The 26,378-nt window shown below is 44.5% G+C and overlaps 1 protein-coding gene across 3 annotated transcripts in view; it reads left to right on the top strand.

The window, feature by feature from the left end:
* The first annotated feature begins 419 nt into the window (after nt 1-419).
* The window catches only part of AZIN2 (antizyme inhibitor 2), a 32,237-nt gene continuing 6,278 nt past the window's right edge, over nt 420-26,378 (top strand). The window contains exons 1-10 of one of the 3 annotated variants that reach the window (XM_081308010.1): nt 420-576; nt 670-790; nt 1,466-1,630; nt 2,995-3,024; nt 3,114-3,287; nt 11,208-11,380; nt 12,334-12,468; nt 13,052-13,217; nt 14,675-14,837; nt 16,092-16,204. In XM_081308010.1, the coding sequence (XP_081164136.1) occupies nt 1,526-1,630; nt 2,995-3,024; nt 3,114-3,287; nt 11,208-11,380; nt 12,334-12,468; nt 13,052-13,217; nt 14,675-14,837; nt 16,092-16,204 (1,059 nt within the window). In that variant the 5' untranslated portion in view covers nt 420-576; nt 670-790; nt 1,466-1,525. Of the gene's footprint in view, nt 577-669; nt 791-1,465; nt 1,631-2,994; nt 3,025-3,113; nt 3,288-11,207; nt 11,381-12,333; nt 12,469-13,051; nt 13,218-14,674; nt 14,838-16,091; nt 16,205-26,378 lie in introns of those variants that run through there. The other 2 variants (XM_081308008.1, XM_081308009.1) reach the window with 2 other exon arrangements.

Here is a 26,378-nt window from a genome sequence, read left to right as displayed (position 1 = left end):
TGACATTTATCCTGGGCTTTAGTGGGTGAGCGAACACTTCACAAGGGGGAGAAAAGAAGAGAAAGGCACCATGGAGTTCGACCAGACTCAGAAAAGGCTTCTTGGAGCCACTTCAAGGGTGGGCTTTCTGCCCACCCTCCAAGACCCAAGATGTAGGATCTAAAGGTGCTACCTGTGTAGACGCTGTGAATTTCCGAGGTGGTGGCTCTGCCGTTCCCACTTCCCAGCTTGGGTAACCTCGGAGAAGAATCCGCGAGGGACTGCGGCGCAGGTTTGCGGAGCCCACAAGCAGAGCTGAATGCTTTATGTCCGAATCGACCAATGGGCTAGCGGCACCCGGTTGCCAGGGCGACGGAGCTAGCAGGGGCGGAGTTAGGATCCTAGGGGCGGGGCCTGGGCGGGGCTCATATAAGCGGACAGCAGGCGGAAGGCGGGGCGTGGGGTCGGTGGCTGCTGGGCGCGCGGGGCGCAGGCCGCGGGGCCGGAGCCGGGGGGAGCGAGCGAGCGGAGGCGCCGAGGATCCGATTCACTCGCTAGGGAGACCTATGGGCCGAAGCCGTGTAAATGCGTTTTAAGGCGAGTGCAGGGAGTGGCTTGGGGAGCCTCGGGGAGCGGGCGCCCTCGGCTTCGGTGCTGACCTGCCTCCTGGCCCCTCTTGCCTCCTCTCAGCAGGGGCCTCGGCTCCGCAACTGCCACTCCTTCTCGGGGTGTTGCACAAGTTTCGAGGTCACCGGCGACCCCCCCTAGCAGCGCGCCTGGCTCTGGCCCCCGCGAAGGAGGACGGGGCTTGGTAAGGGGGTATGGGGGTTGGGACGGAACCTCAGCCCTGCGCTCGAGAGGGGTCAGTCGGGCAGAATCCCGGCTTTAGATTCGCGCCCCAGAGCCCGCGGACCCCGCCCACCATGTGGCACCTTCATGCTTGCTTAGAATTCTAGCATGACAGGACCAACCATTTACAAACGGGGAAACCGAACTCTGAGAGGGGTCGGAAAGTACCCAAGGTCACATAGCAGAGAGCGGACTCGAACCTAAGCTGCTGTTTTCAGGCTAAGAATCTTTGGCTTGACCGAAGGCATCCTCTCTAGGTGGGCGTGGTCAGGATTGGGGGCGCCTTGGAAACTTCCCCACCCAGATGTCTTAGATTTCCTGCCCCCTTGTTATTTACCTCTTTCCAAACCCAAAATTTCGGAACTGGAAATGGTCTCCAAAACAATCCATCCATTTTACAAGTGGGGCAACTGAGGCTGACAGACATGACATTTAGGCATACAAAGTTTTGTCCCATCCAGAATTCCTGATCGTCCCCAACGTTCCCAGTGAACCCAAATTCCCAAGCTTGTCCTGGGGGCGGGGCGTGACGGAATTTGGAAGGCGAGGGGCGCAGCGGATCCTGCCTCTTAGCTGTGCCCTGCATCTCTCTCCTCCTCCTCCTCCTCGTCTCTGCCCCCCCCCCCCCCCCCCGCAGTGTGTTGCATACTTTCTAAGGCGGAGGCGGCGGCGGCAGCGGCGGCTGTTCCTGCTCAGCATGGCTGGCTACCTGAGTGAATCGGACTTTGTGATGGTGGAGGAGGGCTTCAGTACCAAAGACCTGCTGGAGGAACTCACTTTGGGGGCCTCACAGGCCACCATGGTGAGAGGCTGGGAGTGGGGGATGGGTCCCCTGTCCTCTCCTCTGGAGGGGCTCCTAGGGCCCTCATATTATTCTTCCACTTATTTGGTATTCAGTCCTAAATATTTGCCAGAGACTGGCTCATTTTATCTCCAGTTTCCAAATCTGCCCCTCCTGTGTTCCCTGCCTTGATGAACAAACAGTATCAATGCCTTGTACCCAGCCTTTCAGTACAGCAGACTGGGAGTTCTCTACTTTTCCTCCTTTACCTCCCACATGTAAACATCACCCATCTCTGTGAGGTCTGCCTCCTTAAATAACCCTCCAGGGATTCAGTCCTCATCATCATGTAGTTCAGTCCTCATCTCTCTAAAGGCCTCCTGAGCAACAACCCCCTGTTTCATCCCATCTTTCTAACTATATCATAGCCCTGCTCAAAATCAGAATTCTGTTGCTACAGGATCAAGTCTGTTTCCATTGCCCCATTTCTGCCTTTATATTCCCACAGTATGTATTATGCTCCATCAGAGCTGAACTACTCTATTCATATTTCCCAGTGATGCCTTATGTTCTATTGCCCTGACTTTACCAGGCTGTCCTCTCTGTCTGGATGTTCCAGACAGAGAACATCCAGAAAGCCTCTTCCCTTTACCCATTTCTAGTATTCCTTTCTTTTTATCTGTGTTGCTTTTTTCTGATTGCCCCAAGCACAGATTTTATTTCCTTCTCTGTGGCCCCCAATACATTTTGTGGAAACATCCTGCTAGCACTCACTGAAGGGGTCTCTTCTGACCGAAGCCCCTTTAGGGCTAGAGACCTGTCTGATCATCTCTGTCCCTTAGCAGCCTGTCTAATACGAAAGATGGGCATGAGGAAAAAAGTGTTGCAGGAAAAGGAAAATGAGTCTTAAGGAAGGTCTAAATAATGTATCTTACCCAGGCTCATACATGTTCAGCCTTCAAGCCAGTTTGTGATAACCAGTTGTCCATAGGTGTTGCTTGTGGTGGCGGTGAGACAACCTCAAGGCTTCATGAGCAACTGTGTGTGGAAGGTGGTGGGCTGTAGGCCACAGCATCTGCCTTTCCTGGTGCAGACTGATGTATATGCAGTTCTGTTACTTTGGAAGCACATGCAAAATGCAACAGCAGCATTCAAGGCTAAGTTGCTTCACAGGTTTGGGGTAGGTGGCATTTGGAAGGAGACCTGAAGGTAGATTGGGATTTTGCTAAATCCAGTGGAGGAGTCGGTGGGAACAAAGGCTTGGAGGTAGAAAAATGATCCAGCCTATAGTTGGCATTTTAGCTGTGTTAAGGGGAGGGGTGAGAGCTGGATCACAGGGCCTTGAATGCCAGGCTAAGGAGTTTGCCTTCCATCCTACACAACAGGGTAACTTTGTGGCCAGAACTGAACTGGAGGTAGGTATTTGGAATGATTATGGATGGCTTGCACCGGGAGGGAGCTGGGTATTGTAGTGTCTCACATCCATCCACCTCTTGTTGTGCAGGGCGAGGTTGCTGCCTTCTTCGTGGCAGACCTGGGTGCCGTGGTGAGAAAGCACTTTTGCTTTCTGAAGTGCCTGCCTCGAGTCCGGCCTTTTTATGCTGTCAAGTGCAACAGCAGCCTGGGTGTGCTGAAGGTCCTGGCTGAGCTGGGGCTGGGCTTCAGCTGTGCTAACAAGGTGAGCTCCTGCCCTCACCTGGGCACTGATCTTTGATGCCTACTGATTGTGGCCCTGATGGGTGGTTGGGCCCCGGGAAAGAGTGATCTGCAGTTGGACCCTACCTTCTGGGAAAGCCATCCACTCAGGAGGAGGCTCCAGGGATGAGGGAGGAAGAAATGAGCATGAAATTTATTAGACTTGAAGTTCCAAATTGGAACATTGTGTGTCCCTGGGTAGATGGGTCTCTTTTTTAATGGAGGTTTTTAAATGTCTTGGCATAGTTATATGTGGTATTCTTCCAATTAAAACAAAACAAAACACATCTATATTGTTGGTTTTATTTTTTCTTTTATAATATTAATGTGTGAATGTGCTTTTCTTTAATCCTTTTACAATTTTGTTGTTGCTGCCAATTTTACTGGCTTTCTAATTTGATTTCTGATGTTATCTTAATTCCTCCTACTGGCTTTTGATCAACTTTGCTTATGTACTGTCACTCAATAGTCATTGAACCACAATTGTGACTGCTTGGTAGAGCTAGAGGTATAGCATTGCACAAGACAAACTCTGTTGTCCTTGAGTAGAATGCCTACTTCATCTATTTTCATTCTGTTCTGACTAGATTAAAAAGCCTTTAAGCTATAAAGTTTCCTCAGGGTATGGTTTTGAACATATCTCATTTATTTAACAAATATTTATTGAGCAGCTAGAGTGGGGCCAAATATTATTCTAGGTGGGTATTTAGCCATGAATCAAACAAAACAAAAAAGCCCTTCCTTCATGGAGCTTGCTTTTTAAAAAAATAAACAAAGGAAACTGTGAAAACAGAGTGTTTTAGGTTGTAAACGCTGGGGTGAAGAAGCAGGAAAGAGAAGTAGGGAATGTTGGGCGAGAGCATTGCATTGTTTTGGCCAGGGAAGGCTGTGCTGAAATTTGAATGCAGATCTGAAGGAGGCAGGGGATCAAGCCAGGTGGATAGCTAGGGGAAGAGCATTCCAGACAGAGGGAACAGCAGGTGCAAAGCTCTGAGATAGGAACAGGCCTGCTGAGCATTGTTTTGGGATATTGTTGCTGTTCTCAGTTTCTAGATGGTTAATAATGGTTGTTTTGAGGGAACTCCCTTTTAAACCCTGATGGGCAAGGTGGCTGGATGTTGTGAGGAGAGTTCTAGAAAGGACTGCTGGAATAGACAGGAAGAGATCCAGCCTGGGCAGGATGGTGGGGAGAGGTGTGCATGGGGGTGGAGTGATCAGAACAAGGTCCTTTGCTGGGGAGTGAATGTTAATACTCCTGCTCTTCTTGGTGGTGAGTCTCTTGCTCTTGCTTTGCACATCTCATATTATGTGTGTCTTACATAAAGCCCTGTGAAGCTTGTGGGAAGAAATCCAGAGCCAAGACTTTTGTCCTCCCAGCCACCTCCTGCAGCACACTGGGCCTCCACTTGGGGCGAGAAGGAACAGGATCCTTTGGTTCCCCTAGTCTAGAGGTGAAGGATAGGACAAAACCTCACTGACTGAAGTGCTGTGCTTCTGGAAACCCAGGGAGGAGGTGCCTGGCTTTTTAGTCTCTGGGGCTGGCCTCCAAAGGGCAGAAATGCTAGGTGCTAGGGCATAGGAGACCTTGAAGATGGTAGAAACTTCTACTGTTTGCTGAGGGCATCTGCTGTGCCAGGCACTTTGCCAAGAAGTTTCTGTACATGATCTCATTTTTTTCTCGCAACAGCTCTCTGAGGTCATTATTTTATCAGGATTCTGACAACAGTCTTGTGGAGACACGTTACACATACGAGGAAATGAAGCACAGAGGTTGAGAGATTTGCTCAGGGTCATGCATTGTGAGGTGACAGCTTGAGTCTAGCAATGTGATCTCCAACTCCATTGCTGTTGTCTTTTCCAAGGTCCTTGGAAAAGGAGGTGGCTGAGCTGGTACTTGACTAGTGTCCTCTGCCCTCATTTCCCTATAAGGGCAAGTAGAGGTCTGAGCTCCCTCCTGTGGTTCGGATCATTCAGACCCTTTGGGGCATCATTTACAGAGAGGTGGCTCCTGGGAATTAAAAGTTTTTTTTTTTTTTTCTTTGCAGCACTGGAGATGGCCTCCTACTTGTTAGACAAGCACTTTCTCTTAAGCTCCATTCTCAGCCTGACTTAGAATTTTTCTTAAAGGGGAGAGGCTGCCCTCTTCTGGTTGTTATTAGTGGGTGGCCATGCTTAATGGCACCATGCCGTAGTGGACATTGACCAAGGGAAGGGCCTGGCATAAGCTAGGGCTGGATGTATAGACAGACACCCATTCAACATGTTCCAGAGCCAGGAGCACAGGCCATGGCTAGCACAGGGCTCAGGTCCATCTGGTCTTCTTCCCATGGACTTTATGTCATTGTTCCAAACCCATCCCTTGTCCTTAGCTGACTCCCTCAGCTTCCTTGTATCCTTAGAAGCCTTCCTTGGACACTACATCTTCCTCCAGCCCAGTGCCTTGCTCCCCCACGATGGTCAAATCAGCAGGGTTGTCTGCATGCTTGCCTGTCCCCACTCAATGTCTCGTCCCCCAATACCGCTCCTCAGGCCACTGCTGCCCAGCCTTCACTCTCACTGATGGAAAGAATTTCCTGTTATCAAGGTACCCAAGGACCTTCAAGATCCAATGAGCACTTTATTTTAAGCAGTAATTTGTGAGTTATTCAGATAATACATTGATTCATTCACCCAAAGATAAAGTAGGGCATCAGTTTTATGTCTCCATAGATAATGACCATTATGGGTTTGGTGGATATATAGCATCTACAAAACACATCAGCGAGTCACAGAGAGTATATAAAATATGTTGCAATTTTCTAACAGTATATAAAAAGCACTCGTGGTACATACTGTTCTACACAACTTTAAACTCAGTAGGTATTAGAGATATGTCCATGTTGACACATCTGGACCTGGTCTGAAGATACTCCTTGCTCCTCTTTTTATCTGACATCTTTTATTATTTATTTATTTTGGTATCAGGGATTGAACTTTGGGAGATGGGGGACTTAATTACTGAGCCACATCTCCAGCCCTTTTTATTGTTTATTAGAGACAGGTTTTTTCCAAGTTGCTTAGGTCCTCGCTAAGTTGCTGAGGGTGGCTTTGAACTTGTGATCCTTCTGCCTCAGCCTCCCGAGTTGCAGAGATTACAGATGTGTGCCACCCCGCCAGGCACTATCTGACCTCTTAACTGCATTCTACTCAGCAACATATTCTTAAAAATAACATTCACGTGTGCCCTAGAGAGTTCAGAGATACGTAAGAGGACAGAGTGTGCTGCAGGGCTGCCCCACCTTCGCTAGGCGCTGCTGCTCCTTGAGAATGGCATTATCATCTGTGGATTTGTCTCCCTCTTCTCTTCTTCTGAGTCCTTGGGCCAGGCTTCTCCCATCATCTACTGCTTTATAAATGGTAGCATTCCTCCTTGTTCTGTCTTAGACCCCTCTTGTAAAGTCTTCCTCCTCTTAGAGAATTTCATCTCGTCTCAATGCTTAAATACCATCAGTATGCCAGAGCCTCTCACATATTGACCTCCAGCTCCTACCTGTCTGTCTAGCTGACTGGCCAGCAGAGGCCTGGACCAGGTTGCTCACACACACCCCTGATCTCCCCCTCTTCTTCTCATGAGGACGCCTAGGTCTGCTGGGAGTGTGTGCGCCTCTCACATATCCTCACCCCTCATCCCTACATGCCGTCCATCATCAGCTTAGTAGCCAGCCTCTGGAACACATCTCCCAGTCTTTCCAGAGCTGGTTATGTCATCTCTCCCAGGGCAATTATGACAGCCAGTGACCACTCTCCCCAGAATCCCCTCAGGCCCCTCCTCAGGTGACAGAATAATAAACACTTAGACCTTGTGTTTAAAATATAGTTCTGACTGTGTCATTTCCCTTCTTGAAACTCTTAAAATTCTTTCCATCATCTTCAGGGTAAACTATAAACCTACCAGCAGTTTCTTGGTTTTTCTCGGGAGCTCTGCCCACCTCCTGACCTCATCTTCCTCACTACATGTACCCTGCCCAAGCCAAGCCAACAGCCTCTGTTCTTTGGTTTGCCTGAGCACCTTCTTGCCCCAGAATCTCTGTCCAGGTTGCTTTGTCTCCTGGAAACCTTCTTTTCTTCCTTCTTGGTCTGGCAGAGGCCCCCTGCAGGCTTTGCTTCAATTCCTGACCCCCAGAAAGGCTGTCCTTTAACCCTCACATCTAGGTCTCTTGGTCCAGCATTCTCTAGCATACTGTACTTTTTCTTCAACCTTTTAATAATTTATAATTCCACCATTATTCAGTATTCATCTGTGACTGCCTGTCTTTCCCAGCAGCTTGAAAGCTCCATGGAGTCAGACGTGCTGCCTGACTTGTTTTCATTAGCACCCATCAGAGAGCCTTAGAACTCAATAAATGCACAAGAGACTCCTGTCAGTGCAGGTTGAGGTATGGCAGTTGCAGTCCCAGCTGTGTCATTCATTATAAACTATGTGACTTTGGACAAGTCACCTAACCTCTTTTGAGTCTCTTACTTATAAGAGTATTATGAAGGTTAATTGAGAATGCATTTAAAATTCAAACTAAATGCAATGGCTGGCATATAGCGAGCCTTTATAAATGATAATATTTAAGTATTTATAATCAAAGCTAAATCACAGGTGTTATCATTGTTTCTTCCCCTCACCTCATGTGGCAAGGCAGGGAGCAAAAACACACTTTCACATGCACTTGACCTCATAGTGGAGGCCACATCCACCTCTGGGAAGCAAGCTGTGGGGGGACTGAGTCTGGCTCTGGAGCTGGACCTTTGTGTCCTACTCTGCTACTTACTGACAGTATCTTCATAGGCAGGTGCACCTCTCTGAACTCAATTTTGTACTCTGTGAAATGTGGCCAGTAAATACTTCATAGGATAGGTATAGGCACTATATGAAATAATGCATATAAATACCTAGTGCTAAAAATTTGCTAAATAAAAAAATTAGAGTTTAATTACAAACTCAGATGGTTACAAATGGCTCTTATGTCTCCTGCCATGTTTCAAAACTGGCTCGCTCTTGACTTCTTTCACTTATTCATGAAGAGTCAGACTTGAATTTGAAAGTTGGTTTTGCCATCTACGGGTTCCATAGCCTCTCTGAGCACCAGTTTCCTTCTGTGTAGAATGGAGCTAATACCCGCCTGAATGGGTTATTGTAAGGACTGAATAAACTGAAGCATTTAAAGCAGGGGTCAGCAAACTATGGACAGTGGTCCAAAGCCAGCTTACTACCTGACTGCATCAAGTTTTACTGGATCACAGCCATACTCTTTCATTTATGCATTGTCTCTGGCTGCTTTGGTGCCACAATGGCAACTGAATAGTGTGACAGAGATCACATGATGTGCAGAGCTTGAAATATGATTCAGACCTTCTACTAAAAAAGGTCTACCAACACTTCATATTAAGCACCTCTGTCAGGGCAGCTTGTGGCAGGTGCTCAATGAACATGGCTACTCTCACAGCCGCCACCACTGCCTCCACCACCAGCCATCATTATCTGTACCATTAATGCAGCAATCAAGTAGTGCTGTATTCTATAAAGGTGAGGAATAGCTGCGGGTGTAGCTCAGGGCAGAGCATTTTCCTAGCATGCTCAAAGCTCTCCGGTTCCCTCCTCAGCCTTGCAAAAAACAAACAAACAAACAAAAAAAAAAAACCAGAAAAACCAAACAAATAAACAAAAGGTGAGGAAGAGGAGGCCTTAGGGGAGAGGGGCTGAGTTGGAGTCACCCAGCACGGTACCCTGCATAGCATAGACCTTTGGGGCTGGGTGATCTCCCAGAAATCTACTCAGTCTTTTTTTGGGAGGTACCAGGGATTGAACTCAGGGTCATTCGACCACTGAGCCATATCCTCAGTCCTATTTTTTTTGTACTTTATTTAGAGACAAGGTCTCACTGAGTTGCTTAGCACCCCACTTTGGCTGAGGCTGGCTTTGAACTCATGATCCTCCTGCCTCAGCCTTCTGAGCTGCTAGGATTACCGGTGTGCACCACTGTGTCCAGCTAGGTGCTCAGTCTTATAGACTTTTTAATACACAAAGTAATGGTCTTATTTATCAAGTGGACAAAGTTATATATATTTATAAGATACAACATAATATTTTGGGGGGTGGTACTGGGGATTGAGCCCAGGGGTGCTCTACTGCTGAGTTGCATCTCAGCCCTTTTCTTTTTCTTTTTTGGAGACAGGTTCTCACTCAGTTGCCAAAGCTGTCTTCAAACTTGCAATTCTCTTGCCTCAGCCTCCCAAACTGCTAGGATTATAGGCATGTGCCACCACACCTGGCTGCAACATAATATTTTGATATATATTTACATTGTGGGATGGCTAAATCAAACTGACATAACACATTGATGCACATATTCATTTTTTGGTGATGAGAACACCTAATCTACTCTTAGCAATTTCCAGGCATACAGTACACTGTTCTTGGTTACAGTCACCAAGACATACAAGAGATCTCTTGGACTTATCTTTGACACTGTATCCTTTGACAACTTCTCCCCACAGCTCCTCTACCTTGCTGGCCAACACCATTCTATTCTCTGCTTCTTTTAAATTTGAGTTTTTTAGACTCTACATACAAGTGTGATCATATGGTATTTGTCCTTCTGTCTCTGGTTTATTTCAATTAACATAATGTCCTCCAGGTTCATTCATGTCATCAAAAATGACCAATTTCCAGGCACTGGGGATGTGGCTCTGTGGTACTATGCTTGCCTAGTATGTATGCAGCCCCTGGGATCAATTACCAGCATCACAAGAGAAAAAAATTATAAATGACAAGACATCTTTCCTTTTTTAAGGCTGAAGATTATTCCATTTTGTGTGTGTGTGTGTGTGTGTGTGTGTGTGTGTATAACATTTTCTTTATCTGCTCATCCATCAATGAATGTTTAGGTTGATTCTATAACTTGGCTAATTATGAATGATGCTGGAATGAACATGAAAGTGTAGAAGACATGTCTTTGACATACTGATTTCAATTTTGTTCTCCTCCTTTTTTTTTTTTTTTTTTTTTTTGGTACTAGGGATCGAACTCAGGGGTGCTTTATCACTGAGCCACATCCCCAGCCCTGTTTTGTATTTTATTTAGAGACAGATTAGATTTTACTCCCTTTTGCTGAGGCTGGCTTTGAACTCATGGTCCTCCTGCCTCAGCTTCCTGAGCTGCTGGGATTATAGGCATGCACCACCCCTTTTTATTTTTATTTAGAGACCAGATCTTGCTAAGTTGCTTAGGTCCTCGCTAAGTTTCTGAGGCTGGCCTCAAACTTGCAATCCTCCTGCCTCAGCTTCTCAGGTCACTGGGATTACAGGTTTGTGCCACTGTGCCTGGCTCTGATTTCAGTTTCTTTGGATATATACCCAGTATGGGATTTCTGGATCCTAATAGCTCTACTTTTAATTTTTTGAGGAACTTCCATACTGTTTTCCAAGTAATATTCATTTAACATTTAAATTTGCCAGAAAAATGTATCAGAAGCCTGTCATCAGGACCATCATGAGTCCCTATAGGGCCTTCATGTGAATTAGAAAATGTACCCCTTAAGAGACTTAATTGTTATAATAAATATGCTGATTTTATAAGAATTAGATGATTTACTACCAGTGAGTTATAATAAATGTATGAACAACCCCTCTAATTGCTGTGAATGGGACTCCTCAGGATTGTGCAGCGCACCACGGGATGGCTGTATGCAGCAGCAGAGTGAGTGAATCAGCATAAAGTCCTGATTTTTGTTTATCTGTTGTCTTAAATGGATGGCCCACTTGTTATGGACCTCCCCATGTGTAGCTAAGACTTTGCCCCTCACCTGTGCTTCCTTGGCTCCCATGGGCCAGCAGGCCCTGGTGCCTCCTCACCACCACCTTTGGGACCCCACAGGCAGAGATGGAGTTGGTCCAGCGCATTGGTGTCCCTGCCAGTAAGATCATCTATGCCAACCCCTGTAAGCAAATCGCACAGATCAAGTATGCTGCTAAGCATGGGGTGCGGCTACTGAGCTTCGACAATGAGATGGAGCTGGCAAAGGTGGTCAAGAGCCACCCCAGTGCCAAGTAAGCTAAGAGTCACTCATGCAGGGAGGCTGGGCTGCTGGGTGTGGGCAGGAAGGGTGGGAGGTGTGGGGAGCTGGGAGAAGACCCCGTCCTGGACCTGGCCACACTTACAGGAGGTTGGGGTGGCTGCTCTATGACTGGGCCCAGGATGCCAAGGTCTGACTAGATCAAAGGCACTGGTTACAAGCCAGGCAGAGAAAACCCACGGTATTGGAAGTCAAGTCTCAGGCTTGAGAGAACCTGGGCGGGGGTGGGGGTGGTCAGGAAAGCTTCAAGAGGAGATGGCACATGAATTGGGCCCTGAGGAATGAATAAAATTTGGGAAGGACACATAGTGAACTACATGAGCAAACAGACTGGTGTTGGAAACAGTATGGGTTATCCAAGGAATCTGCAGCAATGTGATGCAGCTGGAATACGCCATGATGGGCAGAGAACACAGTGAATGACATGCAGACGTGGATTCTGGAAGGGGTCAGGGCTGGACATTTTGCTCTGGCTGTGGCTTTTACAGGTTACTAGGTACCCTGGGGATCCAGGAAGGAGCCCTGGGTGAAGAGCAGGTTGAGTGGCAGGCCACTCTGGTTTACCCAAAGCGGCTTCCATCGTGTTACTGGGGTTCTTCATAAGGCTTTTTCAGCAAAATGTTTCCCCTCATGCTTGACATGTCTGAAAACTCTGCCAGGTGTGGAAGCTGATTTGGAAGGATGGGAGCTGCCCAGGGGAGATCTGATGAAGTAGACCAGGAATGTAGGAATGGGTCCTAGGACACTTAGAGAGTGGGTTATCCAAGACTCAGAGGTTGATGGCTGAGCAGGAGAGGAGGGGTATGGGAGGCTGTGGACTCAGTTGGCTCTGAGCCACATGAGTCCCCAGCTCTGGGTTCAGAGGAGACCTGGTTGGGGAGGCGCAGGCAGGATTCACCCAGCAGGGTGCACTGCTTGTTTCCTTAGGATGGTGCTGTGCATTGCCACCGACGACTCCCACTCCCTGAGCCGCCTAAGCCTGAAGTTTGGAGCGTCGCTGAAATCCTGCAGACATCTGCTTGAAAATGCCAAGAAGAGCCACATGGAGGTGGTGGGTGTGAGGTGTGCACCAGGATCCCCACCACCCACACCCATGCTCAGCCCTTTGCCTGTTTCCCAGGAATTAATCATCCTGTATGAGACTTTGCCCAGAGCTTCCAAGCATGGCCTACCCCTGGGCCTGGAATTTTGCCAGTTGAGAATTTCCTCTCTGTGAAAAGAAGGTTTGGAATGTCCCCTTCCCTAACTCCACAATCTCCAGAAGGTCTTATTCCAGAAGGTTCTTCTCAGGGACCTGGCCTTGGGGAAATTAAAGTAAGGCAGGCTGAATAACTTGTCCAGGCCACATAGCTGAGGGGCAGGCATGTCTGGATCTGGGTTTCTTGGGGCCCTAGTTCTTATCCCTTAATGTTCCTCTCCAGGGGCAGCATGGGGGGATGGGAGGAGCACCAAGTGCCTCCTGTCTAGTCCTCACTTGCCACATGGCCCTTTGCAACCCATTTAATGGTTCAGGCCTTCAGTCATTGTACCTTTAACATGGGTACACTGTCCCACGTGTCTGCCCAAGGCTGTTCCTGACTGGGACTGGGGCAGGGTGTGGGGTGGGGCTCTTCATGTAAGCTGAGTCTCTTCCTTCCTTTCCCAGTTTTCATGTTGGCAGTGGCTGTCCTGACCCTCAGGCCTATGCTCAGTCCATCGCAGATGCCCGCCTTGTGTTTGAAATGGGTGCCGAGTTGGGCCACACAATGCACATTCTGGACCTTGGTGGAGGCTTCCCTGGCATAGAGGGAGCCAAAGTGAGATTTGAAGAGGTAACCCTGGTGCTAGTAGTGTCTTGCTGGGCCCTCTGGGTAGGGAGCAGGGGGACACGGTGGAGGGATACAGTGATCACAAGGATACTGTGAGTGGGTCCTGTGTGCCACATGCTGTCCTCGTTGCTTTCCCTGGATCATCTCACTACTGTTAACCTCATGCTAAGGCTGAGCAAACCAAGACTCAGAGGTTTTGACATTTCCTGAGTCCACAGCAGAGCTGGCTGCATACCAGGCTCAGCCTGGTACCAGAACCCGCTTACCAAACCTGTGTGAGGCTTAGCCAAAACCTATTTGCATGTCATAAGACTCTTTGAGGGTCTGAGTATGCCCTGTCCACCCTCAGGTGAGCTGACAAAAAATAAGGTGGGAAGGCAGGGGAAGGAAAACCAACCTTGGATCCACTCCCAGTCTGTGTCTCCTTCCCACCTGTGAGATGAAGGCAGGAAAATGTCATTGCAATCCTTACTCTTACCACTAGGAGTCACTTTTTCTTAGAAAGAGGCCTTTTCTGGAATCTCCACAGCTAGGAATTGACCCAGAGGAGCTAATACCAAATGGACCCAAAGAATTAGCCTCATAGACCAGAGTTGCAGCTTTGCATATAATCAAAATTGAGTGCATTTACCTAGACTATCTAATACTCGGGATTGGTTAGATCATAGATCTTTTTTTTTTTTTTGGCACTGGGATTTGAACCCAGGGGCACTTTACCACTGAGTGACATCCATAGCCATTTATTTTCAGACAAGGATTTGCTAAGTTGCTGAGGCTGGCCTTAAATGTGAGATCCTCTTACCTCAGCCTCTGGAGTTGCTGGGATTACAGGCATACACCACCACGCCTTGGCATGGAACATTCTTACAATGAAAATATTCACTCACATGAACATATTCTCAATCTACTGAGTAAAACAGGCAATCAGAACATATACACAGACCCATCTTTTTTATAATAAAAAATATTTGCATAAAAAGAATTAAAGGAGTTTCTCTAGAAAGCTCACAATGATTAGGTTCCTTGACATGATAAAATTAGGATGTCTTTTATCTTCTTTTTCCTCCTTGATTGTTTTAAATTTTTTTCTCTAATTTAATGTATTATTTAATGAACTGGTTATTTATGAAAGAAAGATCCATCCACATCAGGGCTTCTGGATTTGAGCACCTAGCATTACAAAAGGATGCTCTTCCCCTTTATGAGGGCACTGAACAGGGTGATTTATATAAGCACGAGGGTCGTGATTCAGCCCTGTCCCCCTCCCACCTGTCTAGCTGCCCCAAATTACTAGCTGGGGCCTTAGCAGCTGCCAAATCCTTCTTCCTGAAATCAAAGCAGCTTTCAAGAAACAGACTTGGAGCTGTAGCAGATCTTTAGCATAAACCTCAACTTTCAAACCAGAATAGGCTTCCAGTCTATTTTGAACATACAATTGTCCCCTCATCTCCTCTCACCAGATTGCTTCTGTGATCAACTCAGCCTTGGACCTGTACTTCCCAGAGGGCTGTGGTGTGGACATCCTTGCTGAGCTGGGGCGCTACTATGTGACCTCCGCCTTCACCGTGGCAGTCAGCATCATTGCCAAGAAGGAGGTTCTTCTGGACCAGCCTGGCAGGGAGGGTAGGTGCCAGATGGATAGCAGAGCCCCATTCTTCCCTAAAGCTGGGGACAGTGGCTGGCTGAGCAGCGTCTAGATTTAGGCCTAGAGGTGGGGGTGGGGGAGTCTGGAGAATGGGTGCTTGCTGTAGGGAAAATTACAATCGGGTCCACTCACCCCAAGACACTTGTTTAGCATCCTTTTTCCAAGGCATGTTCATATTTTGTGCAGATTGAGATCAAGATGGACTTAGAATAGATTCTTTACTGACTCCATTTTTGTTTGATGAGGAAACAGAGTTAAAGGGAACACAAGTGAATTGCTTAATAGCTTGTAAAGAGGTAAAGCCTGTGTTTGACCCATGTCTGTCTCCTCTCCAAGATACTCTTGTTCATCCATCCTCATAATTTAATAAAATAATTAACAACAACTTATATTTGTTAAAGTCCCCTTTACAGATGAAAGAATGAAGGCAAGGAGAGGTTGGGTTAGCAGCCTAAGGTCACACAACTGACAAGAGGCAGTGCTGGAATTCAAGTTCAGGCTGGGCTGATTCAGCTTGTGTGCCCATACCACCAGTGTAAACATCCTTTTCTGCCCTTCCAGATTGACAAATCAGGCCTCCTCGGCACCTCTCTTTGCTCTTTGAGGGAGAGGTGTCAGAGACTCTGATCTTGGGCTTTGCCCTGTTTCTTTGTCCTTCCAGGACTCTAGGGAGAGCTTCAGGGATGATTCACATGGCAGGGTGGTGGGTTCCAGGTAGAGATGTTGCATGTGTATGTGTGTGTGTGTGTGTGTGTGTGTGTGTGTGTGTGTACGCACGCGCATGTGTGCAGGAATGACATTCTGGCCTTTGTCACAGATCTGGGGGATTAGCCTACCTAGTCCAGTCAGAAGACCTGGCTTCTCATTCCAGCTCATCCACCACCCTGTTATGTGCCTCTGAGCAAGAGGCTTAACTTCTTGGGGCCTTGAATTTGGGTGGGCTACTCTTCTGCCTTTGCTAGGACACCTAGGGGCTCAGCTGCAGGCTGGTAATGTGTCCCAGGCAGGAACGCTGCAAGGGTGGGTGTTCCCAACACAACCGTGAACCCATGTCATCAGAAGGATGGCTGTTGGTGCTTCCAATTGCAGGACCCACCCCATAGTTGAGGAAGAGGCAGCCCTCTGGCTTCACAGACCTGTCATGCTTGCTGGGCCCACCATGGTACCAACTCCCCACTCTCAGGCCCCTCACATTCTGCTTGTGTTGCCCCTGACCCTTCCCCTCCCTGCAGAGGAAAATGGTTCCGCCCCCAAGACCATCGTGTACCATCTTGATGACGGTGTGTATGGGATCTTCAACTCAGTCCTGTTTGACAACATCTGCCCCACCCCCATCCTGCAGAAGGTGAGCCTACCCCTTGTGGGCCTGTTTTCACCTGTGTGTGTTTCAATAACCTGTTGTGTTTTTACCTAATTTTTCTTTTTTGTGGTGCTGGGGATTGAACCCAGGACCCTTGAGCATTCTAGGCAGTTGCTCTATCACTGAGCTATATCCCCAGTCCTTTATCTAATTTTTAAAAAGAAAAACACATTCATTGTAGAAAATATACAAGGACAAAATTATTGCCCATAACCTCACTATACCAAGATAGACTTCTTGTGCATTATATTTATTTCTGTTCTTTTAAAAAAATGCATTGTAGGGGCTGGGAATTGTGGCTCAATGCTGGAGCCCTTACCTAGCATGTGTGGGGCACTGGGTTCGATCCCTAGCACCACTTAAAAATAAAAAACAAAATAAAAGTATTGTGTTTATCTACAACTAAAAAAGATATTTTAAAAGAAATGCATTGTAGCCTGGAGCAATGGCACACATCTGTAATCCCAGCGACTAGGGAGGCTGAGGCAGGAAGATTGCAAGTTTAAGGCCAGCCTCAGCAATTTAGTGAGCATCTAAGCAACACAGTGAGACCCTGTCTCAAAATAAAAAGGGCTGGGGATATATCCCAGTGGTTAAGCATCCCTGGATTAAATCTCTAGTACCAAAAAAAAAAAAAAAAAAAAAAACAACAACAAAAGTAATGTACTTTGTTTTCATTGAGTTAAAATCATATTATCATGGGGCATAGTTATTTCCATACCATTAATTAATTTTTATTGTAGTTATAGATGGATACAATACCTTTATTTTATTTATCTTTTTTTAAAAATATGGACACAATATCTTTTCTTTATTTATTTATTTTTATGTGGTGCTGAGGATCAAACCAAGTGCCTCACATGTGCAAGGCCAAGTACTCTGCCGCTGAGCTACAACCCCAGCCTCATATTTTATTTATCTTTATATGGTGCTGAGGATTGAACCCAGGGCCTCACACTAGCTAGGCTAGCACTCTACCACTGAGCTACAACCTTAGCCCCCCATTAATTAATTTTTGATAACATGTTTTTTGATGACTACATAGTATTTCAACACATCTAACTCCAATGGGTGGCCATGTAGTTTCCTGTATTTTTTTTTCTTGTACTGGGGGTTAAATGGCTTCTTGTTTCAAGCATTGTGAATGTATCTTGGCACACACCCCTGTTTATTGCTCTGGGGTAGACTCCTAGAAGTAAAAAGAAACAGTTCATCTGTAATGAGTTTTTTATATCAACAGGGGAACAAGAATAGAAAACACTTCAGGCTCCAGCAGCTTTACTGGGTATCAGACACATCATTGTATTTTCGTGTCTCTGGGACTTTGTGCATGTGGTTCCTCTTCTGTTCAGATCAGTCTTGAAAGATCCTATTGGGAACTCTTCCTACCCTTATGCCACTGCAAGCAGAGGGAACCCCCACCATCTCCCAGGGGCCCCTGCACTGTGTGGGGCTTAGGGTGTTCTCATTTTGTAGTTATATATGGCTATGTCTGCTCAGCTGAGTCAGCCCCCCTACTGTGCTGAGGAATTCAATTTTCTACTCACATTAGCATTGCCTGCATTTCTGTGGTAGCCCACATCTTTCTGCATGGAGAAGGGACCAGGCTGAACCTTGGCCAGCCAAGCCCAAATGGCAGTCAGGCAGAGCTCTCCTTCCAGTCCCCCTTTTCCTGTTGTATTTCATCGCTGACCCACTCTCCAGTCCCTTCATTGGCTCCTCAGAATAACAGGACTGTGGTCCCTGCCCACTGACTTGTAGATGTGCCAGGGTCTCTGCTTTGACAGATCCTTAATTGGCATTTCTGACTTGGCCACCAGGATGTGACCTACTCTTTGTGGTCTGTGCTCTTCCCTCTCTGGAGGATGCCTCGGTTTCCTCCTTCAACCATTTACCCAGGGTGGCCCTGTGGGAAGAGAGCCAGGGCATGGCCCAGTTTGGTGCTGGAGACCTTGCTATATGTAATTTAGATCCAGCCATGTGGGGAGGGTATCAGGGGGACTTAGCCCAGCCAGGGTTGTCTCCACCTTGTTCTCCAAGAAATGCACTCCTCATGAGTTGTTAAGACAGCTTTGTGTCCCTACTCTTCCTTTTCAGGGACTTTGGTTTTAGACTTCCGGTATAAAAAGTTGTAGGGAATAAGGATTTACTTCTGCTTAGCCCTCTGATGTTTACATTTCCTCTTTTTTTAATTCAACAAAGTATTGTGCTGAGGTTGGCAGATGATAGTAGGTAAGAATCTTTTGTGTCTTGGAAATACAGTCCTGTTGGCTTGTGTGTGTGTGTGTGTGTGTGTGTATGTATGTGAGAGAGAGTGAGAGAGATTAGCACACAAATTAGAATGTCATGAGGAAAGTATAGGACAAGTATTACTAGATTTTTAAAAAAATTTTAGTTACATCTCTAAGAGTTAGACTTTGAGAAAAATTACAGTTCCATCATCAAATTAAAAAATTAACAATTTAATAGTGTCCTTCATTAGTTTTCAAAATGTCTTATAAGTGTTTTTTTTTTTTTTAAATAGTTGACTTGCTGGAATCAGGAGCCAAAGAAACTCCACATAGTACATTTGGTTTCTCTCTCTCTTTGGTGCTGGAGATTGAGCCTAAGGCCTCATACATGCTAGGCAAGCACTCTACCACTGAGCTACACCCCCAGCCCCACCACATCTCTTTTAACCTATTGGTTTCCCCACTCATTTCAAATGTTTTTCATAATTTACTTGTTGATGAAACAGAGCTGTTTGCCCTATAGTGTTCTGCATCCTGCATTCTGGATTTTCCTGATTGGTGGATTTTCTGGATTTCCCTTTGGTGCTGCTGAACATGTTTTTTTTTTTAATTTAAATATAACTATTTACATTTCATGGTTAGATAGATTCCAAGTTTTTTTGAATAAAAATACTTCATAGGAGGCCTTGTCTTTCTTTCCTTGAGTGTAATAAGCATCCTTATCATTTTACGGCCTTATCCCTTTGTCACCTCCCATGCAAAGTAATACTATCTGACTCATGCATTACCAGTCTCCTGCTTTCTTAAGTATAGTTTCATTACATACAAATCTATTCCTGAAAAGTGTTTAAAATTTATTACACTTGTTTTTTACTTTATAAAAATGGCATTATGATGTATGCAACCTTCCTGGGCCTTTTCTCCCTTCATATCACAGTTCAGGGGTCATCAACACTGAGCACAGATCTGGAGTCCATCCATTTCTCTGCTACACAGCATTCACTGATGGTGGAAATGCCACAGATTATTCATCTGTTCTCTTGAGGCATTTGAACTTTTCCTAGGTTTTTGCCTCTGTGAATGCTATGAATTCTTGCACATAGCTGTGTCACATTATCAAGGAGTGAAAAGGCAGGGGATAAGGTATGTGAATGCTAATTTCATGAGACAGTGTGGAACTGTTTTCCAAAGTGGCTGTATTAATGGACAATCCCATCATCTGTGTAAGAGAGACTGGTGGATCCACATTCCCCCAACACTTGGTATCTTGTTATCATCAGATTTCAAATGTTTGCCCAATGGAACTCTATAAAATAGTATCACATTGTGTCTTAATTTGCATTCCCCCCCATCACTAAGGAAGCCGGACATCTCTTTGTATATTTATTGGCCATACATTTCCCTTCTTCCAGGGACTCTGTAAGGTGGCTGCTGCCCTTCATGTCCGACCTTCTCTACCACATGGCCTGCATCCGCTGCCTTTCCACTCAGCTCCCACTCACCCTCCAAACTTCTTCCATCTAGTGTCTGTTCAGCACTCTACACAGGACGCTTTTGAGAGTCACATCCGCAATGCTAGGTCTTCCATGTGGCCCTTCTGTCCTCAGCAGACCATCCTCCTCTGGTTTCACACCTGACTCTCTCTGGGCTTCTGTGGCAAAGTCCTGGGCTCTGCCCTATCCTTGTCTCTCTGGTACTTACTTCTTCCACAGCCTACTCTCTCAATTCTCTCTCAGGCCTCAGTCTTGGGTCCTCTTCCTTGTCTACATGCACTTCTTAGGCAAACATGTCCAGATGGAGGCTTTCAATATAATTCCTTCTCTTGTCACTCCAAAATTTATCTCTCTAATCTGAATCACACACCCGGGCTCCAGACCTGACTATCTAGCTTTGAGGGCCAAGGCTGAGTCGGGATGACACATGGCATTTTGCCAGAAGGGAGTGGTTGAGAGGTGATGCCAGGGAGCCATTGAGATGATGATGGTTATGTTAAGCTGTGTATTCAACTGTATATTAGACCTTTACTGGCAGCTTGGGGCGCTACTTGGGAGTTCCCGGTTCCGAGGGAGTGCACGCATGCGGAGCCTGGGAGAAGAGGGAGAGTTCCCAGGGAGTGTGCGTGGAGTGTGCTGGTGGAGTTCGGCCATAAAGAGTTGCTGTTTTTGGGGCTGGGGATGTGGCTCAAGCGGTAGCGCACTCGCCTGGCATGCGTGCGGCCCGGGTTCGATCCTCAGCACCACATACCAACAAAGATGTTGTGTCCGCCGAGAACTAAAAAATAAATATTAAAAAAAAATTCTCTCTCTCTCTCTCTCTCTCCTCTCTCACTCTCTCTTTAAAAAAAAAAAAAAAAAGAGTTGCTGTTTTGAACCTACAAGTGCTTCGGGGCAGCACAGTTATTTGTGCCCAGCCAGACTGTGGCATCTAGCTACCCACAAGACGTTTCTCCTGATATCCCACATCTCGGATCTAATCTGATCAGAACTGAATTCTTGATTTCCAAACCAAAACTCCTCTGAGTAAACAGCACTTCCACTAGGTAATTGTTTAAATTTAAAAAGTTGGCATTTTTCTTGATTTTCCTCTTCCCACAGGGAATCCACCTGCAGTTCTTCAGTCTAGTTTCAAAATACATTTTGAGTTCATTTCATTCTTTCTTTGACACCATCCTAAATGCAAATCACTAACTCCACCTGCCTGGACCATCAGATAACCACTGATTGCTCTTCTGGCCCTTCTTCCTGCCATCTTACAAACCATTCTCCACAATGAAGACAAAATGATCTTTTAAACATCCAAAGATCATATTCCTTCTTGGCTTAAAGCCTTCCATGGCTTCCCATTACTCTCCAAATAAAATTCTGACTGTTCACCCTAGTTAGTGAGGCTCCTGCCCATCCTTCTAGATGACTCTCCCCACTCTTCCCTCTCACTCACCTGATACACCCCACTGACCTCTTTTCTGTACCTGGAACATCTGAGCTCTTTCTGACCTCAGGGCTTTTACACTTGTTCTGGTTAGAATGATGTTTACTTATTCCTGAGATGACTGTCTTACTCTCTCCCTTTATGTCTCATCTCAGATGTCACCTCTTCAGGAGGTCTTTTCCTCATTACCCTTTCTAAAGCAGGCCTCCAACCATCAGATAATTTGGTCATCCTGTTTATTTTCCGTATAATGTCTATAATTATCTTGTTTTTGTTTACTTACCATTGGTCTGTTTTCTACACTAGCAGGTAGGCTTTATGAAGATAAGATAGTTAGCTTGTTCAATTGTTTCCTCTGAATTTTCAGCACCTGGCACACAGTAGGTGCATAACGTTTATTGAATGAATTATGACTGAATGAATCATCCATTATACTGTGAGACTCCTGAAGGCAGAAATTATTCATACTTGTTTTCCCAGTATAGAACCTGGCAAACAGTAAGCACTTAGTATATGTTAGAATTGAATTCATTTTATTTTTTGAGATGGGTTTTCTCCATATTGCCCAGGCTAGTTTTGAACTCATGGGCTCAAGCAGTCCTCCTGCCTCCAATCTCCTGAGTAGCTGGGACTAGAAATGTGTACAGCTGGCTACATCAACTTACCTTCCTTCTTCCCTTCCATTCTTTTTTTCTTCCTTCTTTGAGATGAGGTATCACTGTGTTGTCCAGGTTGGCCTCAAACTCTTGTTCTCAAGTCATCCTCCTACCTCAGCTTCCATAACTGGGACAACAGGCTCGTAACACCACTTTTAGAATTGAATATATTTTTAAAAATTATATAAGCAACTTAAAATTTAAAGGGGCTTAATCAACCCTCTGCATCCCTCTAATGGAACTCTGTTCATTGTACATTGCCCCATGTGTGCTGCTGCAGGGTTGCATAGTTCACGTATATGTTGGTGTGGCTAGTCACTGTGCACTTATGGCAGCAGAGCTGCACTAAGCATTTCTCTTTTAATTTTTGCAATAATCCTTTAAAGTAGGAATTATCAATCCACTTTACAATGAGAAAATTGAGGCTTAGAGAGGTGAAGTATCTTGTTTAAAGTCACATACTTCATAAGCGGTAATGCTTATTAACTGTAGACTGCAAGACTCTGGGGGATAGAGCTTATGTCTGACTCATCTCTGATTATCTGTCTGGTGCCAAAGAAAAGCTCTTAACTACTTTTCTATAAAATTACTGTCTCCCTATAAAATTGCTGTATCACTGGGCATTTAAGCATTGCTAATTTTTTGTTATTCATGCTTCTATGAATTTTGCTCTTTGGTAATCTCTGCATGACTGGCTCATTTTATGTGCTTCAAGTGTATTCATATTTGAAAATGATTTTCTTTAAAAATTAAGAAAATTTCTTTTTATTGGTGCATTATAATCATTCATAGTAGTAGAACTTGTTACATGTGCACATAGCAGGATATAAACTCTTTTCTTTTGAAGAATGTCTGAAATAAGATTACCAGGTAAAAATAGGAGAGCATTGTTTGGGCTTCTTGATACATATTGCCACATTATTTTTTCAGCATTTTTGACTAATATCTACTGTTACTAATTGTACCCATTTCACAATAAGCTCAAAGGCATTGCATATGACCTTTTCTTGTTGTCTAATTTATCTGAAATGGCATATCTCAGTATTTGTTTTATTTTCATGGTTTTTTTTTTTTTTTTTTTTTTTGGTGGCAATGGGGACTGAACCCAGTGGTACTCTACCACTAAGCCTAATCCTCAGCCCCCCCCCCCTTTTTAAATATCTTTTTAGTTGTAGATGGACCTTTATTTTTTATGTTACTGAATTTGTTTAGTTATAGATGAACACAGTACCCTTGTTTTATTTGTTTATTTATTTTTATGTGGTGCTGAGGATCAAACCCAGTGCCTCATACATGTTAGGCAAGTGCTCTGCCATTGAGCCACAACCCTAGCCCCTCCTCAGTCCATTTTATTTTTACTTTGAGACAGGGTTTTGCTAAGTTGCAGTGCAAAAGAAATATGGGCAAAAGACTTTACCAGACAGTTCACAGAAGAGGAAACCAAATAGAAAATGAAAGATGCTCACTTGTACTCTAGGACAGGAAAATTACAATTTAAATGAGATTCCATTTTATACCAACTTGATTAGGAAATAAGAGAATGGCAATATAAAAGCACTGGTGAGGGTATGACATAGCTGGATCTCTTAGACACTGTTAGGTGGGAGTTGGTATACTGTTTTGTGAAATAAATTGTCATCAGATAAAGCTAACAAACATATACCTTAAGTTCCCAGGTGAATCTTATAAAGAAACTCTTGGCATACATGTTTGAGGACATATATCAAAGTATTCACAGAAGCAATCCCATTTTTTTTTTTTATATCGCTGAGAATCAAAAACCAAGGCCTTGTGCATGGTCAGCCAGCAATCTACAACTAAGCCACACTCTCAGCCCCAAGAGCAATCTTTATACAACAGTGGAAGCAAGTTTGTTGGCAGGACAACCGATAAATAAATTACAGTGCATTCCATGCAGTGAATTCTTGCAATGTATTGTGAACTACGGCTGTATGTATCAATTGGATGAATTGTGGTAATGTAAGTTCCAACAAGAAAAAAGCAAGTTGCAGGGATTTCAAACTATAATTTAAATTATATAAATTTCAAAAGTATGCACAACTAAATCTATTGTTTAGGGCTAGTTACAGAGTCTTGAGAAATCAAGAAACATGTGAAAAATGATTAACATAAAATTGAGGATAATGGTTGTCTCTAGAGAGATTAGAGAAGGGGATATCATTAGGGAGGGCCACAAAGGGGGTTTCAAAGATACTGGAAATTTTGTATTTCTTTTAGCTGGGTGGGAAGTATATAGTTATTCATTTTTCAGTTATTTTTTACACATGATACATTATTTTTTAATGAATTAACTAACAAAAATTGAGTCAGTTATTGCTTTATTAGTATTCTGATAGTCTCAGTTATTCTTTTATCACATGGTTTTTAAGGTAAAGAAAATATCTTGGGGATTTCAATTAGTAGTAGTTTATTTAACCTATTTATTAGACTTCTTTCATTTTTTCCTTTCAGTACTGGGAACTGAACCCAGTGGCATTATACCACTGATCTATATCCCCATTCCTTTTAATTTTTTATTTTGAGACAGGGTGTCATTGAGTGGCTCAGGTTGACCTTGAATTTGGGATCCTCCTCCTTCGTATCCTGAGTAGCTGGGATTATGGATGTGTGCCACTAGGCCTGATGAGATTTCTCTTTTTTGCTATACTAATTTTTTTTTTTCCAGCTAGGAAAAGGTAGAGCTCAAGTATTTTTTTTTCTCCATTGAGGTCTTATTATTTTCTTGGCCCAGGTACATCCAAGAATTTAAATTGAGTGCAAACTTCCCCTGTGGTTTTTGTGCTGAGACACTGGCTTACTTGTTAAGACTCATTGATAGCCTCTAGGAACTACCATTCCCTTTGATTTCTCAAGTGAACATATTATTTGCAATGTAATATTTTATTTCTTCATTTTCTACATACCTTTTCCCCCCTAATAGTGATTGCCAGAGTTTCTCAAGATGTATAAAATAAGAATGATGATAAAAGGCTTCAGATTGGGAGTCAGAAGACATGAGATTGACCTGCTCTGCCATATCATAGATGAGTAACCTCAGGCCAGTTACTGAATCTGAGCCTTGCTTTTTTAGTTGGAAAATGAGGGCACTGAACTTTGCTTAGTAAGGTTGCTTTTGGTTTTGAAATGAGGCCATTTTAGTGTATTTCCATGGAGTTGGAGTTGGCTCCCTATGTACAATAGTTTCTCTTCATTGTGGGATTTTGGTTGTAGTTTTAGAGAAGCTGCAATAGGCTATTGGATACTATCTTGACATGTTTTGGAAAAATTATCTTTACTTTTTGTAGATCTGTACTTTTTGTATTATGATGAAGACAGTGGTTGACTTTGCCCATGTTGTCTTCACCTTCCACAGAGAGCAAAGCATCTGATTTCTGAAGATGATTCTTTGTATATAAGCCTGGATTTGGTTAGTTAAGGTTTCATATCAGATTTTTGCCTATAAGCTCGTGAAGGAGATTTTAAATACGTTTTGTTCTGGCACTTGTGTGTTGCCTTTGTTCATCTCATTTTTTTCTTTTAAAATATTTCTGTACACTTTATATAACACAGGAGTTATTGATTTAATTTTTTTTTTTTACAAGTACATGCTTCATCCAGGGCATATACCTTTCGTGGTGTTTGACCTTGTTTCTTCTATGGAACTGTTCCCATAGTGGGTCTCTGGGGAAGGCAGCTGGATCTGAGATGGCTCAGAGTTCTGCTAATTAACTCCTTCCAGAACCTGGGACAGGTCACTTCCCTCTGAGTTTTCTCTTCTATTAGCCGGGCCTCACAATGGTGCCACCTGCCTTCCAGATGAGATTTAAAGTTGTGATTGTCGTGCTTTGTAAACAGTGAACTTCCTGTCTTTTCTCAGAGGGGCCCAGTGGCCAGTAGATTTGGCATCTTAGATTTTTACAGCGGCTTGTCTTTTTCTGCTCAAGTTATCAGACTTGTACACAGGGCTGAGATTTACAGTCTTGTTGCTACATTCTTTTGGATTATTTTTTTTGCAGGTTCCTTTTTTTTTTTTTTTTTTTAAGAGAGAGAGAGAGGAGAGAGAGAGAATTTTTAATATTTATTTTTTAGTTCTCGGCGTACACAACATCTTTGTTGGTATGTGGTGCTGAGGATCGAACCCGGGCCGCACGCATGCCAGGCGAGCGCGCTACCGCTTGAGCCACATCCCCAGCCCCTGCAGGTTCCTTTTTTAAAAAATGGATTTAAATAGTTAAACAGGAGATTTGCATTATTTCCTGTAAAGCCTTAAAATATTGTTTCCATCTCTGTTTTTTAAAAAAATATTTTTATTTATAAATGGACACAATAACTTTATTTATTTAT

This window comes from Spermophilus citellus (assembly GCF_964194105.1).
Source record: "Spermophilus citellus genome assembly, chromosome: 9".
NCBI lineage: Eukaryota > Metazoa > Chordata > Mammalia > Rodentia > Sciuridae > Spermophilus > Spermophilus citellus.
This window is presented reverse-complemented; position numbering and strand designations above follow the sequence as displayed.